Here is a 17,653-nt window from a genome sequence, read left to right as displayed (position 1 = left end):
AACCTTTTATCATATTTTACCCAGATAGGGTGTCTCTGAGGACAAATCCAACATTTATGCCTAAGGTGGTTTCCAGTGTGGCTCTTTACCAGACTATTCATCTGCCAGCCTTTTATCCAAATCTGCAGAACAAGGGGGAAATAATTCTGCATTCCTTGGACGTGCACAGACAGCTAAGATTCTACTTGAGCAGGACTAAAGCTCTAAGAAAAACTGAGCAATTACTAGTGGCATATGCTGCAGGATCAGAAGGAAAGGCTATTTCAAAGCAGACTATTATAAAGTGGATAAGCCACTGCATTCGTTTCTGCTACTTACACCACGGTAAACCTGTGCCCAAGGGCATTAAGTCTCATTCCACCAGAGCTGCAGCTACTTTGGCAGTCTTCCTCAGAGGAGTACCAACCAAAGACATTCTAGAGGCTGCTACTTGGAGTTCTGTTCACACCTTTACAATGCATTATCATTTGCCTCTCTAAGTCCAGGACAGGCTTTGCCACTGCAGTTCTGCAGGGCCTTATAGCCGCACCTAATGCTGTTTAGCTCCAGCCACCCAACCATAGCTTTGGGATTCTACCCAAATGTAATGAGTGCAACAGTGAAACACGAAGAACATACAGTTGTGTACACTTACCATAAATGTAGATGTTCGAGTGTATTCATTGTTGCAGTCCAGGTTACCCACCCGCCTTCCCCCTTTTTTCTTTTGGATCTTATCTTTCCTTCTCTATACTACATATGTGGTGTATTTGCTTATAGATGAAGGTAAAATTTATATTGGTGTATATATATATATATATATATATATATATATATATATATATATATATATAAAGTTTGGCTACTCTTTTTGGGGGCACCTGACATCTGGGGCAAGAAAAACTGATGAAAATGGTGTTGGCTGCTTCTTTTATACCCCTGATGACCTGACGTCAGGGAAGGGGCGACAGCAGCTGACACAGGACCCAAGACTTTGGAATTCAGGCCGGCTGCGGGCAACCTGCCAGCAGGATTACCCAAATGTAATGACTGCAACAGTGAATACACTCGAACATCTACATTTATGGTAAGTGTACACAACTGTACTGTCTTAATACTGAAGTGGGAAAATTTTTAGCGGGTGTACTGTTTACTTTAACTGTTCTGCTAAAAACCACCACACACTGCAGTAGCATTATCTTATCGTGTTCTTGTTTGTTACTTTAAGACTAGCCGCTTTCCTTTTTAGTGCTTGAATTAACCTATCCCTTTTGGTGGTAGCATACAGAAAGGTATGTTGTGATTGACAAAAGCCAGATCCAAGATATTAATATTACGTGATTGGGAGAGGGGAAATTAATCCCCAAACAAATAAGATACTAGCCATGAAGAATTGGCCAATACTCTATCCAAGAGACAATGGGCTGTTATAAGAAGTTTCTGTCCAGTGTTGCTTCTGTAGTCTGTCTTAAGTCTGGCATTTGATAAAGAGTTTCAGGCTGTGAGGTATAGTTCCTGTGATACAGGGTGCGAGTCCCTCAGCGCTCTCATTTGCCTCCTGTGACACCTTGAGCATGTCACTTAACCAGACACTGTGCTTCCAGGTTACCCCTAAAAAGGACCGGCTGTCCAGTGGACCTCCCTGGTTAAAAAAATAAGATTATTGTTAGTCTGTCCTGTAAGTGACCTTAAAAAGTGGAAAGCATCATTCAAGTCAGATGGACTGTGGAAAAAGACAAGGTATTTAATCAACTAAAAAGATATCCCATGTTTAAAGCCCATGCTATTTATCCTGACTTTGACAAAATATTTATTGTTTATAGGGGTGCCTCTGAAGTGGAAATAGATTGTACTTTCACAAGAAATATATGTTAACAAGCACTCAGTCTACACTTTTAGCAGTAAGTAGGTTATTTGTGAAGTACTCTGCTGTTGAACATGAGTGCCCTGGCATTAAATGAGCACTCGCGTCACTATACTACTACTACTTATGTCACAGTTTTATGCTAATCTCTGATTATGCATCCTTACAATGGCTACACAAACAAAAGGATGCCAATAGTAAGATGAACAGGTTGGCTTTTTCCCTACATCCCTTTAAATTCGCAGTCAAATGCAGACTTTTTACAAAGAATGCCAATGTGGATAAATTATCCAGTTGTCATAACCAGTGAAAGTATGGAGCCAAGCATTTCATGTATTGTGACTTAGTAGCGGTTTAATAATATAAGTACATGTGTGTATATAGTGCTGTTCTGATGCGATGTGTTGTTTGAGTGCTTGTCTGTAATTTATGAGCTAGGAGAGTTGTACCTGCCATTAAGGCAATCAAGTGAAAAGGTGTACTAGCAGTAACCCAAGATGTGGTTGTTATGGTACAAATCAGAGATATTGTCCGTCAGTGCAAAGGGTTGACTTGTGTGGAAGAAAGTGAATTTTTTGGAAGAGATGTTTGCCTGTCAGTACACAGGAGAGTTGCCTGGAAGAGACGTTTGCCATTTAACACATAATGAGCAAGTGTTGCATGGAAGGGACACTGGTCTCTTGGTACAGTGGAAGAGCCTTTGCAGGAGTGAAGACTTGCTGTTTTCCATTTCAAGGACATGCTGAAAGTGAAGACCTCTATTGGGCCTTTTAATACATTGTGTTTTCTGTTCCAAAGTACAGATTTGCTTTCATTTGCTTTCGATTTATTACTGTAAAGTTCACAAAACTTGGGTCTTAAGCCTCCACTATTTTAGACACTGTACATGTCAGTGTGTGTGTGTGCGTTTGTGTTGTGGTTTGTACCAAAATAGTTAAGTTAAACAGTATAGCCATTAAGAATTTTCTCACTTCAGTAGTAAGACCAGTACCTCTGCTGTGCCTTACCCATGTTTTGTGAACACTGTGTAAGTAGATTTTAACCTTCCAAACAGCAAACTGTCTCCCTTCCCCCTGTTAATCCTGTTGTATAATTCTTTGCTTGGAGGAAAACCGCTCCCCTGCAACACCTGACTCTAATAATTAGTCTTTGGCCATTTATACAACCACACCTCAGTCTGTCATGTGACACACACCTTGAGCCATGCATACCTTAGTGAGTGAACTGATCACCTTTGATTAGCCTATTGCCATGAACAAATGATCAAGTTTTCCTTATTTCGTTACCTATTTCAATTTTATCAGCACCTTTAACTGTCGCAATAATGAAGAATAAAAGGCCACCTGTTCATCCCATTCCTGCAGCATAGTCTTCCAAATCATATCATTTAAATTGCTGTGTTTACCAAGTTGCCAAATAAGAGATGCAAATCAGGCATCGTTAACCCCCCCCCCCAACTCTGAGAAAGGCTTGATTTATATAACCGTATCCTAGGCTTTGTTTTCAAACTTTTAAATTGAGTAACACTATATCTAAAGTTGGCAAAGAGAAATGTAGTAAGTGAAGTGGTTATTTAAAATAAATATAAGAAAAGCAGGAGGATAAACATTTTTATTGCTTGGGCCCCATGGTCTAACTCCGATAGCTGAGTTTATCCACTTTGAACCCAGCCTCTTTATTTTTTTTTTTTTTAGCAGCATTTGTAAAATATTAATACCACTTTTTTTTCCTTAGGTAAATACTACATTAGCTGCCCTTGCAGGTACAGTGTCTCTTTATGGTGCTTGAATTAACCAATCCCATTTGGTATTAAATTGATCTTACCCATCCAATGATTGATAAGTATATGTTATCTCTAGTCAGAGGACCTGGGATCATGCCATAGATAAATTGAGGGGACTCATACATGGCAAAAACATTTAGGAGCTGCCTATATCTATTAATAGTACAGCAGTAGTCACTGAGTAAGTTTCCTGTTTCCCATCCATAGATCCAAGTTGTGCTTGAATGTGGGCAAGGATGAGCTTTGTTTTACATAGATAGGAAGTCTGTTCCAGAGCATCAGTATCCTCTGCAAGGTATATCTGTCCCTCCAAACTGTTCTGTTGATGCTGCAGGAGAGTTTTTATCTTTTAAGCCAGGTATTTCTGATGAAGTTTGATTTGCTGATGTGCAAAGGGATAGTGCAGGATGCCCTCATATTAATAAGGACAAGTGGGTATTTTGACCTTTGAGTGATTTGTTCTGGGACGTCTTTATTGACAAAGTCCAGGAATTTCTGGACTTGTGCACTAGTAGTGTCATTGATTGTCTTGTCGAGTAGTTTTGTATATGGAGTAACTTCAATCATGGTATTATTTAAGGAATACATTTTTTTTTTTCCATGGAAATGGGATTTTAGAAAAAAAGAGAAGTAATTTGTTTTTTGGGGGATTTAATAGCAGGTGATTATCCTGTAGCTAATTTCAACAGAATTAAAGCCTTCTGGAATATTTCTCTGAAGATGTATTAGTTTGTCAGAAATGCATGTTAGGGTGGAATTATCAGCGTACTGTATGAGGGAAAGTTGCTGAGATGATTATGTAAATTGTTAGATATATATTAGAGTAGAGGGCCAAGAATGGTGCTCTATAGCACACCAGTGTTGACAAGAAGGGAGGTAGATAAAGTAGAGCGACATTTAACAGACTGGTATCTATCGGTTAAGTATTTCTTAAACCATGTTTGTGTGAGCTGTGATAGGTCAAGGGAAGAAAATTTGTAGAGGAATTCTTAATGAGAGACTAGATCAAAAGCTTTAGAGAAATCAAGGAATATAGAGGAAAACAAGTTTGCCTTCATTTCTGGATTTAATGTTATCTGTAAAAGTTAATAAGGCTGTGGTAGTGCTGTAGGGAGGAGCTTTTCCTGAAGAATATATTGAAGTTGCCTATGAATATACTTTTTTATGAGAGGATAATATGGCGATTGGAATTGGTTATATCAGATGAGCGTCCCCCTTTATGAAGGTGGATGATGAATTTTTTTCATAGAGAAGGAATGTATGATTCCTTGATAGATCTGTTAAGTAGAAAGAGTCACAGTATAGGCTATGAAATTGGCTGCCTGCTTTGAGGTCTTATATTGGGAGATTATCTACTGAAGGAGATCAAGGTTTCAGTTTAAGAAGTAGTGATTTTGATGTAGGAGGTTGGTGTTAAATTGTTGTGAAAATGTCAGAATCACCAGACTTGCACCATGTTGCTGCTTCCGTTATAGTTTATTCTGTCCAAACAGTTACACTGTCTGAGATCATTTCAATTCTATTATAACATAGCTTGAATATAGTCTCTCAAAATCCATGCACCCTGGATTAAGACATCTCTGAAAAAGAGAAAAATAATGTCCAGTTTGTATATCTTTTGAAAGCAACAGATGTTGTTTTTCAATGTTCTTGCGGTTTACATGTTTGATTTCTGTTTCATGTCCTCCTTTGGTTATTTTCTTCCTTGCTGTATCTGAAGAATTTTACAAAAAGTCTGTTACTCAACTTCCTTCTTTGTATGTTCCAAATAACAGGATGCCATTTACAGTTACATCTAGCCCATAAAAACAAGCTAACTGGACAAACATATTTACAGTAAAACTAACTAAGCATGTTTTATTTTCGCAGGTGTCAGACACGTAGCCATTATTACTTATCTATTCTTAACTGCTTTCATGCTTGCTTAAGCAAGTTGTCAGCCTTGCAGTTTCTGCTATTACAGAGAAGTATTTATTTCAAAACCTTGTATTAATAAGAAGCATACATCATTTGCAATGAAACATGCAATTAATTGCTTTAGGGAAAGAATATTTAATCTCTATCAGTTGGGATGGGTTTTAGGGTGAAATAGGGGGTATTTGCTGTCTGAGGAGAGGGCATGTCAGGATTGTTGTGAGGAAAATATTTAGTAAGGTTTTTAATACTTTCTATAAAATCAATGGTAAATTGAGCAGCTATTTTGGAGGGAGTGTTGTTCAAGGCAGGATTAGGAGTGGTGGATGTTCCAGGGTGGGGTATATATTAACAGAAGACCAGAATATTTTAGGGTTGGAAGACTGATTTAGTAAGGGGTTGCTGAAGTAGATTTTCTTGTCTGTGATCTGTCTTTTAATACAGTTACAGAGTTCTTCAAAGTATTGTAAGTTTTGGGAATATGGGGATATATATATATATATATATATATATATATATATATATAAAATTAACCATTCTTTCCAAGCTGTATCTCTTTAATACATCAGGTGCTTGCTTTGAGTGGATAACCAGGGAGTATGATTTTTCTTTGTTTCTAGTTGGAGCTAGACTACTGAGGGTTTTCAGGAAAAGTGAGTTAAATTTGTGTACAGCTTCATCAAGTGGAGTATTTTTCAGGCTGCACCAGTTAAAAGAGCGGAGAATTATGTTAAGTATATCAGGGTTAAATTTAGTGAGGCTATGGGAAGTTCTAAGCAAGTTGTAAGTGTTTATGACATGATGGGTTCAGTCTGTTTGCATATACAGGGAGGTGATCACTGAGGGACTCCAAAAGGAGACGTTTTGTATTGCTGTACTGTATGGCTATTGTGCTATCTCTTAAGTAATCCTGCTCTGTCTTGTAGGTACCCTCGACTGCACAGTATGGTAATCCGCTGCTATTTGCTGATTCAGCAGTACTCAGAGGCTCTGATGGCACTAACCTGTGTCCCCTCACTCAGAAATTACACAACACCAGAAATTTTGGCTGTCATGGAAGACCTTATTGGCACCCCTGGAAAAGATAAGAATGGCCAAGGTCACATGCTGATTATTAGGGTTCCATCTCTGCAGCTGGCAATGTTAGCAAAAGAGAGGTTACAGGAAGTCCGTGATAAACTTGGTTTGCAGTATCGCTTTGAAGTCATTCTGGGAAACCCCAATGGAGAGCTGAATATTGCTAAGCACTTTGTTACCAGGATTAAGGTAAGTGTTTTGCATGCATTTCACTTGTGCAAAACCTTTTGCTACTGTGGTCAGTAGCATTCATTTTTAAGTCAATTGCCAGCATGTCCCTTTAATGAAGTCTGATAAAGTCTATAAAGTTTATTGCATACTGATTTATTTAATAGTGGGATTTTTTTTTTTATCTCAGGGCTGTGACTAAGGGTGGAGGACATAAATAGATTTTACTGACTGTGCTTCACTAACCTGTTCTGCTCTATCTTGTTTTTAATTTTCACATTTTGTGTTAAAATTGTAGCTTACAGCATAAATAGTTGCATTTCCATATTTTCTTTGTATTATAGCTGTATGAAGTATGCAGTCCCTTTTAAAGAGTAAAATTATTTTAAAGTGTTATGTTGCTTTTCCTAATTGGTAGATTCCTTCAACAGCTAATAACCTTGCAGTTAATCAGATAGCTAGGCCTGTAGATGGAGCCCATGTTGTACTTCTGTTTTTTTTTTTTTAGCTGATTAAAATATGTCCAGTTTCTACTTTATCTTGGGCAAAATTAGTCAAATGAATGCTGTAACTTTTGCTACCACAGCTTACTGTCTCCTAAACACTATGTTGAAGCCTTCTGCTTCAATTTTGTTGTCAGTCCACTAAAAACGCTGCTGTGATATCCTTCGGACCTCAACTGGGGAGATGTGCATTTAATTTTTTGCTTCATAATTTACCTGATTTGTGCCTGTTGTTCTGAGTACTTCTAAAGTGTGCTTCTTCCGTGTGCATTGTTGCTAAATGACATTGATAGTGTATTGGTAGTATTTAGTAGAGCTGTGTAGGTTTATTACATGCCTCTTACTGTTTCCATTTTAAAGGCTTCAGTAGCTGAAAATTGCTATGATCACCTGTAATTGATAGGTAACAGTGGCTAAATGGCATTGTGGAGAACAGGTTATATTTGTATCTTGAGGTTATTCCATTGCCTGAAACATGCTTTTTAGCAGTAACTGGTTAAGTGTGCCATTTAAAGCCATTGTTTGATAACCTAGTAATACAGGGTAAATGATTTCTTCTTATTTGTTTTGTTTTCTCCTGACAACTAATTATTTTCAAAGCTGTATCACTACTGTTTACCGGGTGTAATGTTTACCTGTGTTGACTTGCTGTCTCTGGGGAAACCCTTCAAGCTGTGTTATGTAGCTGGCTTTTATCAGATGACTTTTTAATGTTGTCATGACCACTGCTGTAGTACTGCATCAGTTTCATGTTGCTGTTTACATTAAGCAACCTAAGAGTGCCACAAAAATGATACAGTAGTCTTTTGAGGTTCAGTGAGCGGGGCCATGTGCGCAGTTTACTCTCATACCTATTTTTCCTCTCAGCACTCACCCTCTGATGTCCTTGAAGGATGCATCTGCAGTCATAACATATGGGTTGTCCTGCCTCAGGCAGCCTTTTGGTCGGCCGGATTCCAAAGTCTGGGTCTGGCCTCGGCTGATGTTGCACTTTCCCCGACGTCAGAGCGTCTGGGGTATAAAAGCATCAGCCGACGCCATTTTCCTCAGTCTTTCTTGCCGCGCGGTGCCCGAAGCAGAAGCAGTTCGCAAGTGCCGGTCGGTCAGATCCTGTGATTCAGCTACCGAAGACTTCGAAAAAGCTAAGTACCCCGCTGGGGACTCTTTCTTGCCTCAGCCGATGTCAGATAAAGTAAATAATTGTTTAACTTGTGGGAAACAAATACCTCATAAGGATTTTCACTCTTACTGCCTCCCTTGTTTAGGCCCAGACCACGACGTCTCGGCCTGTTCAGCCTGTGCTTCCTTCAACCGACGAACTCTTAGACGTCAGTCGGAGTTTGCAGAGGAATTCTTTGGGGCTAATTTCGCATATAAGATGCCGTTGGAGACTCCGACTTCGCATTTGGTGAAAAAACGGAAGGAAAAGGACCGACACTCGCGGCCCGCGGTTTCGGCTGAAACCACGGTTAGGCCTACCGCGAGTGTCTCGGTTTCGGCTGAAACCGAATCCTCGGTACTTCCTTTAGCCGAATCCACTCAACCGACCACCGCGGCCCTGGAGGCTCTGGCTGAGTCGGCTACTGAGCTACCTACTGAAACCAGTGTCCAGGAAATGTCCGACACCATTCCTTTGGACAAGTCTACTCCTGCACGTGGTGCAGCCAGACCCCCTGCATCCATGTCCATTAAGGCTTTTTCCAGGGCTAAAGCTGCTAAACTTGCTAAAGCTTTGCCTCCCAAGACTACTTCTCAGAGACCTTCTTCTAGTTCTCAGATCCTCAGCCTTGCAGAGGATCTTATTTCTTTAATTAGAGGATCTCAGCCTCACCCGGACAGGGGCTCTCAACCACCACCAGACAAAAGGCCCAGGACTGAGCCCTCTGACCAACAGTCTTCAGATGAGTCTACAGATGGATCTGTGTTGTCAGATTACCAGGAGGAGGCTTATTCGGCCTACGAGGATTCTGATGCTGAAGAATCTATACCTTCGGCCTCCCCTCCTGAAGAGTTTTCCTTTGGTGAGACACTACACTCTATGAGAGAGCATTTTCAGTGGCAGGGTCAGGAATTTTCTGATTCTAGAAAGAGATTAAGGACCTTTTTACATTTACCTCAGCATAGGCCCTTAGCTATACCTCCTGTTTTGAATGTTATTGATGATGTGTACAATGATGTTAGTACAGCCCCTGATTCTCTCCCTCCGGCTCCTGCCAAACCTGATAGATACTACAGGGTCCCGGATTCTCATTTACATCTGTACAAGGCCCATTCTGCAGACCCAGATACTATTCCTCAGGGCCCAAAAGGGGTTGCAGCTGCCACTGCCAAAAATCCTCTACCTTCTGAAAGGGAGTCTAGAGCATTAGAGAGATGGGGAAAGAAGGTATATACTTCTGCAACTCTTTCCTTGAGGGCATTAAATTGTCAATTTCATATGATACAGTGCCAAGAGTATTTGTTAGATGAATTGCATAAGAAGCTTTCCTCTTCTGAACCCCTTGACCGTAAATCCCTTCAGGATCTGGTTCATAACTCACAGCAGGTTAGTAATCATTTTTTGCAGTGTGGTTATGATGCACTGGAAGCTTCATGTAGGTCAGCTATGACTGGGGCAGTTATTCGTAGGCATGCCTGGTTGAAGGAACAATCTTTACCAGACCATGTTAAAGCTAAACTCCTGGATGCTCCAATGGAAAAACAAAAATTATTTGGTTCCTCGGCTCAGGAGGTCTTAAAGAAGTTTGAAGAAAAGGCAAAATCTGTGCAAACAGTTAAGGACTTTCTGCAAGTACAACCACCGAGATTCAGCAGAAACTGGCCAACTAAGAATTGGTCCTTTCCAGACTCGGACAGATCCCAGAGGGGCAGGAACAGGCGTCCCAGGGGTCGAGGGCAAGCTAGAGGCTCCTACAGAGGCCGTCAGTGGCAGCCTACCAACCAGAGAGGTAGTGCAGGAACAGCAACAACAACTACTACACCTGGACAGACTCAATGACTTTACTTTGCTTCCGCCGACCAGGACTCAGTTGGAAGCACCATTGGGCGGAATGCTTTCTTTATTTTCAAAAAACTGGCATTATATTACAAGGGACTCATGGACACTGCAAATAATAGACAAAGGATACAGGTTCCACTTCCACACTCTGCCAAGAAGAAACGGAATGCCAAACCTGCCACCAAATCAAAGAGCAGAGGCTTTAAAGCAGATCAACAACTTAATTCAAATGAAAGCCATAGAAAAGGTACCTCTTTCAGAACAGGGTCAAGGATTTTACTCCAGATTATTCCTTGTTCCAAGAAAACAAAATCAATGGAGGCCTATACTCGACCTGTCCGCACTGAACACTTTCCTCATTGTGCCAAAATTCAAGATGCTGACCCTACAGCAACTTCTTCCCATGCTGGGCAAGGAGTCTTGGCTGGTGACTCTTGATCTCAAGGAGGCATACCTGCATGTCCCTATTCGGCAAAGTTGCAGAAGTCACCTCAGATTTCTTGCAGGATCAGAGCATTATCAATTCTCAGCATTGCCCTTTGGCTTATCTACTGCGCCCAGAGTATTCACGAAATGCCTGGCATCAGTAATTGCACACTGCAGACTTCAGGGGATTCAAATCTACCCCTATCTGGACGACTGCCTTATACAAGCGGACAACAAGAAAAATTTGATAAAGGACTTAGACTATGCCATCCACCTATTACAGGCCTTGGGATACACAGTCAACATCCAAAAATCAAGACTTGTTCCATCCCAAAGGATAACTTTCTTGGGTGCAGATCTAGATACAACCACCGAAATGGCCTTTCTCACAGAAGAAAAACAAAAACAACTTCCGGATTACTTCATGAATCTGACAAGACAAACTCAGCTGACTGCAAGGAAAATCCTGCAGGCCCTGGGTTACATGGCATCCTGCATAATTCTGATTCCACAAGCCAGGCTGCATATGAGAAAATTATAATGGTACCTAAGGAGTGTATGGTCTCAGCACAGTCACAGTTTGGAAACTTTGATACCAATCATTCCTTGCCTTCAAAAGGAATTCCTGTGGTGGGCTCAAGCCTGCCAGTCCAACAGAGGGTTGCCCTTCAACAAACCAAAAACAAAACAAACCATCACCACGGACGCTTCGGACCGAGGATGGGGAGCACACATGGAGGACGAATGTATCCAAGGCCTATGGTCTCAAGGACAGCAGAGCATGCACATAAACCAAAAGGAAATGCTGGCAGTGATGCACGCAATCGAGGCCTTCAAACCTTTCCTCCACCAAGGCCACCTGTTAATAAGGACAGACAACACCACAGTCATGTGGTACATAAACAGGCAAGGAGGCACGCATTCCTACCCTCTATGCAGGCTGGCCATGAATCTATGGGAACTATGCTTGAAATTCAATATCCAACTACAGGCCCAGTTCGTGCCAGGGAAAGAAAATGCACTGGCAGACAGCTTAAGCAGAACTACCATGGATGCACACGAATGGATGCTGCACCCAGACATCTTTCTACTCATAACACAAGCGTGGGGAAAGCTGGAGATAGATCTGTTCGCCTCACCCCACAAACATCAACTTAAAACATTCTGCTCAAGGACATACCGCCCACAAGCTTGGAGGGTGGTCTCTCTCTCTTTCAGCTGGAAAGGTCTATGCCTTCCCACCTCTCCCATTAATGTCCAAGGTTTTACTGAAGCTCAGGGCAGAACAGCCAAGAGTGATTCTGATAGCTCCAGACTGGCCAAGACAGCACTGGTACCCACTACTGAGGAGCATGTCACAGACGAATCCGTGGCCTCTACCCCTCTGGCCACTTCTTCTGATGCAGAACAATTTCAAGATCATGCATCCCAACTTGAAAACATTACAGCTAACTGCCTGGAAAATTCCATAATCCCCCCTCAAAATACCTTATCACAGAGAGTAAAGGGCATTATTATGGAAGCTCGCCGACCTTCCACAAGGAAGACATACTCAGCAAAATGGAAAAGATTTCTCATTTGGAACACAACAAAAGGCTTAAGTGTGACAGTGGCAAGCATGACACATATTCTGGAATACTTAGCAGAATTGTTCCACAATGGCCTGTCCTATTCTTCCATTAAGATTCATGCCTCAGCAATTTCAGCAGAATACAATGCTGATTCACCTATCTTCTCGCATCCTCTCCTCAGGCAATTTCTGAGAGGAATCAAAAACATCAATCCTCCAAGGAAACCCCCTTTGCCTACTTGGGACCTCAACTTTGTGCTGGAGAAACTAACACTTCCTCCCTTTGAACCAGCAGCATCGGCAGAGCTACAGTTTCTGTCTTGGAAAACTGCATTCCTTCTGGCCATAACTTCAGCAAGAAGAGTATCTGAGTTACAAGCTTTAATGGCAGTGCAGCCATTTCTTATCTTCCATCAGGACAGAGTTTCATTGAGAACCAACCCTACTTTTATGCCAAAGGTGGTATCTAGGGTATCCTTAAACCAAGCTATTCACTTACCTACTTTTTTCCCAAATCCACAAAATAAAGGGGAAAAACTTCTACACACTCTGGATATACACAGACAACTACGCTACTACTTGGACAGAACTAAAAGTTACAAAAAGACTGACCAACTCCTTGTAGCATATGCTGCTGGGGTACAAGGAAAAGCAATTTCCAAACAGACAATTTCAAAGTGGATAGGAAATTGCATTCAATTTTGTTACTCCTTTCATGGAAAGACGGTTCCTGCAAACATTAGGCCTCATTCCACGAGGGCCACAGCCACCACTACAGCCTTCCTAAGAGGGGTGGCTACCAAGGACATTTTAGAAGCTGCTACATGGAGCTCCGTGCATACTTTTGCCAAACATTACAATTTACCTTTATACTCCAGGGCCAGAGCAGGTTTTGCTACAGCAGTCCTGCAGCATATCTTAACTACACCATCCTTTTCTTAGTACCTCCTCCCCCAGATTGGCTATGGTATTCTACCCATATGTTATGACTGCAGATGCATCCTTGAAGGACATAGTACAGTTTTGTACCTACCATAAATGTAGATGTCCGATAGGTATGCATCTGCAGTCAGGTTTACCCTCCCTCCTTCCCTCTGTGGTACTCCTAGGGTGCTTACCTCTCTATTAGCTAGCTGGGGGATCTATTATGGTGTATTTGTTTGTATATATATGTATATATTTTGGAAAATGTTTTGGAATTTATTGCATTCCTCCAAATTTGGCCTTCCTAGAGGGCACCTGGCATCTGGGGCAAGAAACACCGAGGAAAATGGCGTCGGCTGATGCTTTTATACCCCAGACGCTCTGACGTCGGGGAAAGTGCGACATCAGCCGAGGCCAGACCCAGACTTTGGAATCCGGCCGACCGAAGGGCTGCCTGAGGCAGGACAACCCATATGTTATGACTGCAGATGCATACCTATCGGACATCTACATTTATGGTAGGTACAAAACTGTACTTTCTGTCTGCTCATTAGCTGCTATAGAATATAGAATTTGCGTTTCTCCTGTGACATACTAACCTGTACATACACTACTATTTTTATTCTTTTTTTTATACACTTAGCAGTTCCCTCTCCATCATACCTGACTTTTGTTTGACTGTGAAGCATCCGTGTGGAGAATTAATCTCACAAGGGAATCTTCTGAATCTCTCCAACCAGCTAAGTCCTAGGATAAGAAAAAAGCCAGATGTGACAAGTCAATTTGCAGCACAGTGTGCATGTTATAAAATGATAAATACACCTTTTAAGGGGACACTTCCTTACACATTGTAGTATAGCAGCCTGATTTATCAGGAGAGCTGTTGTTGAAGGATGTAGTAACTGCTAAAAGCCCATTAAAGTATATTCAAACCCCCCAGTTAATGTTTGATTTCTAAACTGCAGAGACATGCAGTAAACCCAGGGCATCCTGGCCCAGTTTAGCAGTTTTGTTAACATAGTCATAGCACCGCTGTCGCTTTTCTTTACACTGGTGATGTATATAAAAAAACAAGGTATTTTCAATTATTGTTTTATTTTTACCACTTGCCTGCGATTTATTAGGGAGTGAGGCCCTGCATTGTTTGCCCTTGCTGTGCTCGGGCTCACTCCTCTTCCCTAGCCTTCCCCCATTTCTCACTCACCTAGATTTTCTACACTTACATTACATGGACTCCTCCCCTATCCATCTTCCAGTACATTCCCATACTCTGTTATTCAATTAGCTTTATATTACACCTCCCGTACAGTTGATCCTGTATCCCTTCCTTGGAGCTAGTACACAGACACACAATACTATCTGGTACTCTTATTATCATTAAAGCCACTTTTCTCCCCAACTTCTCATAGCATACCCCCTATCCCTGCACTTTCACACTCCATCTTCACCTCTAATCCACTCCCACATAAATACCCTTATCTAGTCAAACCCACACCTCTACCACTATGCTGTACTTACATAAACTCTTATTCTACTGCTAACCTTCACTCACCTCACTTCCCTCCCCCAGTGTGTTCACTTCCAGCTTACTTATCCACCTTAGTCTACTTCACCATCTTCTTCAGTTTCTTTATCAAATACCATAAAACCACCCCACTTCAATATAACTTTGCACTGCTCATCACATCCACTGTGCACCTCTACATACTCAAAATACAGTCAAGCATTTCCTTAACTCCCACTCCTAAACAAAAAGTCTATGAAGACAAAATGTCCACTGCGCTATCAACTCACCACCCAAAGTATATGTTTAGGTATGTTTAGGAAGGGGCATTCATCTCAACCCTGGCCAACCACAGCGGCTACCTCTACTAATACACACCACATCTCCCACTCATTCCATGCCATCCAAGCCCAGGCAAAAACAACCCCAGTAAAGTACCATGTAAACATCAGGAACATGTATAATTAAATAGCCCAGTTGCATGCATGGGATCTCAGTTTTCCCCTGATATTCTCATAATTACAGAAACTTGGATAAAACAACACGTCACAATAAAGAAGCCCTCTCTCCAGGTTAAAATATACTAAAAAAAGATAAGAGTAGCAGAAGAGCAAGGAGAGAGTATAGCTCCCATCTTCAAAAACAATCTCAGCCTAACACACTCAACTAACCTTGTCACATTTTGAAAATGTGAAGTCCTTTGTACTCTCCTTAAAGTAAATCATTATGAATCCCTATCTCATTGGCATCTGTATTCCTCCTGGTAACAACACAGCAGCACTGCCGAAGTCTTCCTTTCATGAGCCTCTTTCAATATTGCCCTAGAAAAATTAATCCTAGGAGATGTCAATCTAGACTGGCTGTCCATTTACTCAGAATCTACTCTCAATGCCACTAACCTGCAGGGCTACACCCAGTTAACTCATACGTAGTAATCCGACAATTCTGATGAAAGAACTAACTTTACTGAATCTTCACCCTTTCCCAAATAACATCTCCATGAATACAATATGTAATGCTTTAGGTGACCATCTACCCACCTTCATTGTAAGGTTACAAATGTGCATCCCCTCCAACTTTCAGGAGGATACATTTATCTTCCACTTAAAACTATGTAATTTGAACCAACCAAAAATGCCTCTCTCCAGAAGAAGCCGTTTGAGTTCAGTAAAACCTTCCTCAATCACCTTGTCACACACTGGAAAAAAAACATATAAAGACCACTCCAGCCACCCGGCTGTCCAGAAACAGTAAATCTTTCATGAAACAGAAGGACATGGCCTGGAAAACCTGGACTACAAATAAAACCCTAACCATCTAACAGATGATGTTAAGTTGTCTATCTCGCCTTCATTCTTACTGGTTGGGGTTCGGAGCCGATCCTCGGCTCCAACTCTGCCATCTTCAAAAGCTCGAGAGCTGCTTACTGGCTCGAGGCCCCCTATATCCCATGATGCCTGGCACTAGATACCCAGATCTCGTTTGCCGCTTCTGCTGCGAGGTTGTTCTACTGGCTCAGGTCATATAAAACTTTATTATTATCATTTTTCTTGTCATAAAACTGTTAGTTTTAGTGTAAAATTAGTCATTTAGTTAAAACTGTTGTATTGTAGCTAGTCTCTTCCTAATCCTTGTTACTTCTCAGAAACTCATTTTAATTAGAGAGTTTCCCCTCCCCCCTTCTCTCCCTTTCCTTACCTCGGAAAGGTTTTCCGTTTAAGTTAGAGGATAACCTTTTCTCTCTATCTCCTTCCTTTAAAAAAAAAAAATCCTTTATTATCACTGTTAGTTGTTTAGTGATAGTTAACTATAGTTTTTTGTTTGTAGTAGTGCAGGTATATACCTTGCTTGTAATTTTTGGTTGTGGTAACTGTAGTGTGCAATTTTTAGTGGTTAGTTACCTTAACTTTTTTGTGTGTGTTTTTTTGTTCCTTGGTTTTCCATCTGGATGTCCAAGGATCCTAAGGCGTCTGGATTCAGGAAGTGTGACTCATGCTGTCAGAAGATGTCTCTGACAGATGGTCACACTTCTCGTGTTTATTGTCTGGACGCCGTGCACCTGCAGGACTCTTGCTCCATTTGCCATGCATTCAATCCAAGAGTCCTGCAGGAGCGCAAAAATAAGTTGATCCTGAGGGGTTTGCTTAAGCCCCAAGATTGACCGGCTAAGGCTCAGCCTGTGAAATCTTCCAGGCCACCTAAACCTTTGGCTCCCAGTTCGGAGCCATTGTTGGGTGAAGCTATACCATCCATCTCGGCTCCGGCTGGAACCGATGTTCCTTTCTCCCATTCGGCTCCGACACGTTCCTCGGAGCCGTCTGAGAGTCAAAAAAGATCCAGGTCTCCTTCTCTGGAGTTGATAAGTTCGGCTCCGAGATCACCTCTGCTCCAGTCGGAGTGTAGTCATCGCTCATCCCACTCTTCTCGGTCCTCAAGACTTTCAGACCATGACTTGGAAATAGTGGTCAGTAGGCTGTTAAAATCGCAGGCCCTAGCCAAAATGTTGTCCAGCCCCCCTCATCAGGTGTCTGCTCCATCCACGTCTGTAGATATTCCTCCTCTGACTCAACCTTTGAGCTCGGAGCCGGAGTTCGTTGGGGTTCGAGTCGTGGAACCGTCGGCTCCAATACCTTCTCTTTTGGTTCCGTCGTCGGCTCCTGCCTTGGAGCCGTCCCCCACGGTGCGGAGAGGGATTCTGGTTTCTTCAGAACCGGAGCCCTCTCTGCGTCCGGGCAGGGACGCCTTCAAGGTGATGAGTGTACTGGCCCCCTGAGTCAGTCCCACGATCGACCCCATCGGCTCCTCCCCCTAGGGTGCCTGCGTCAGCCTCTGCCCCTCTTCCAGATCCCAAGTGTGGGGATCCAGCGCACCAGGACACCCCTTTGGGTGTATCTTCCTCTTCCGAGGCCTCCCCCTGATCATTCAGAGGAGCCACCCCGTAAG

At 42.0% G+C, this 17,653-nt stretch overlaps 1 protein-coding gene across 1 annotated transcript in view; it reads left to right on the top strand.

Moving 5' to 3' along the window:
* The window catches only part of GREB1L (GREB1 like retinoic acid receptor coactivator), a 3,215,862-nt gene that overhangs the window by 2,468,665 nt on the left and 729,544 nt on the right, over positions 1-17,653 (top strand). Inside the window, exon 22 of the mRNA XM_044065377.1 lies at positions 6,467-6,806. Coding sequence (XP_043921312.1) covers positions 6,467-6,806 — 340 coding nt within the window. The remainder of the gene's footprint in view (positions 1-6,466; positions 6,807-17,653) is intronic.

This window comes from Protopterus annectens, chromosome 3.part0, assembly GCF_019279795.1.
Source record: "Protopterus annectens isolate FY-2018-M chromosome 3.part0, PAN1.0, whole genome shotgun sequence".
In the NCBI taxonomy this organism is placed as follows: Eukaryota; Metazoa; Chordata; order Ceratodontiformes; family Protopteridae; genus Protopterus; species Protopterus annectens.
Note: the sequence above shows the minus strand (reverse complement) of the source record. Positions and strands in the feature narration are given on the sequence as shown.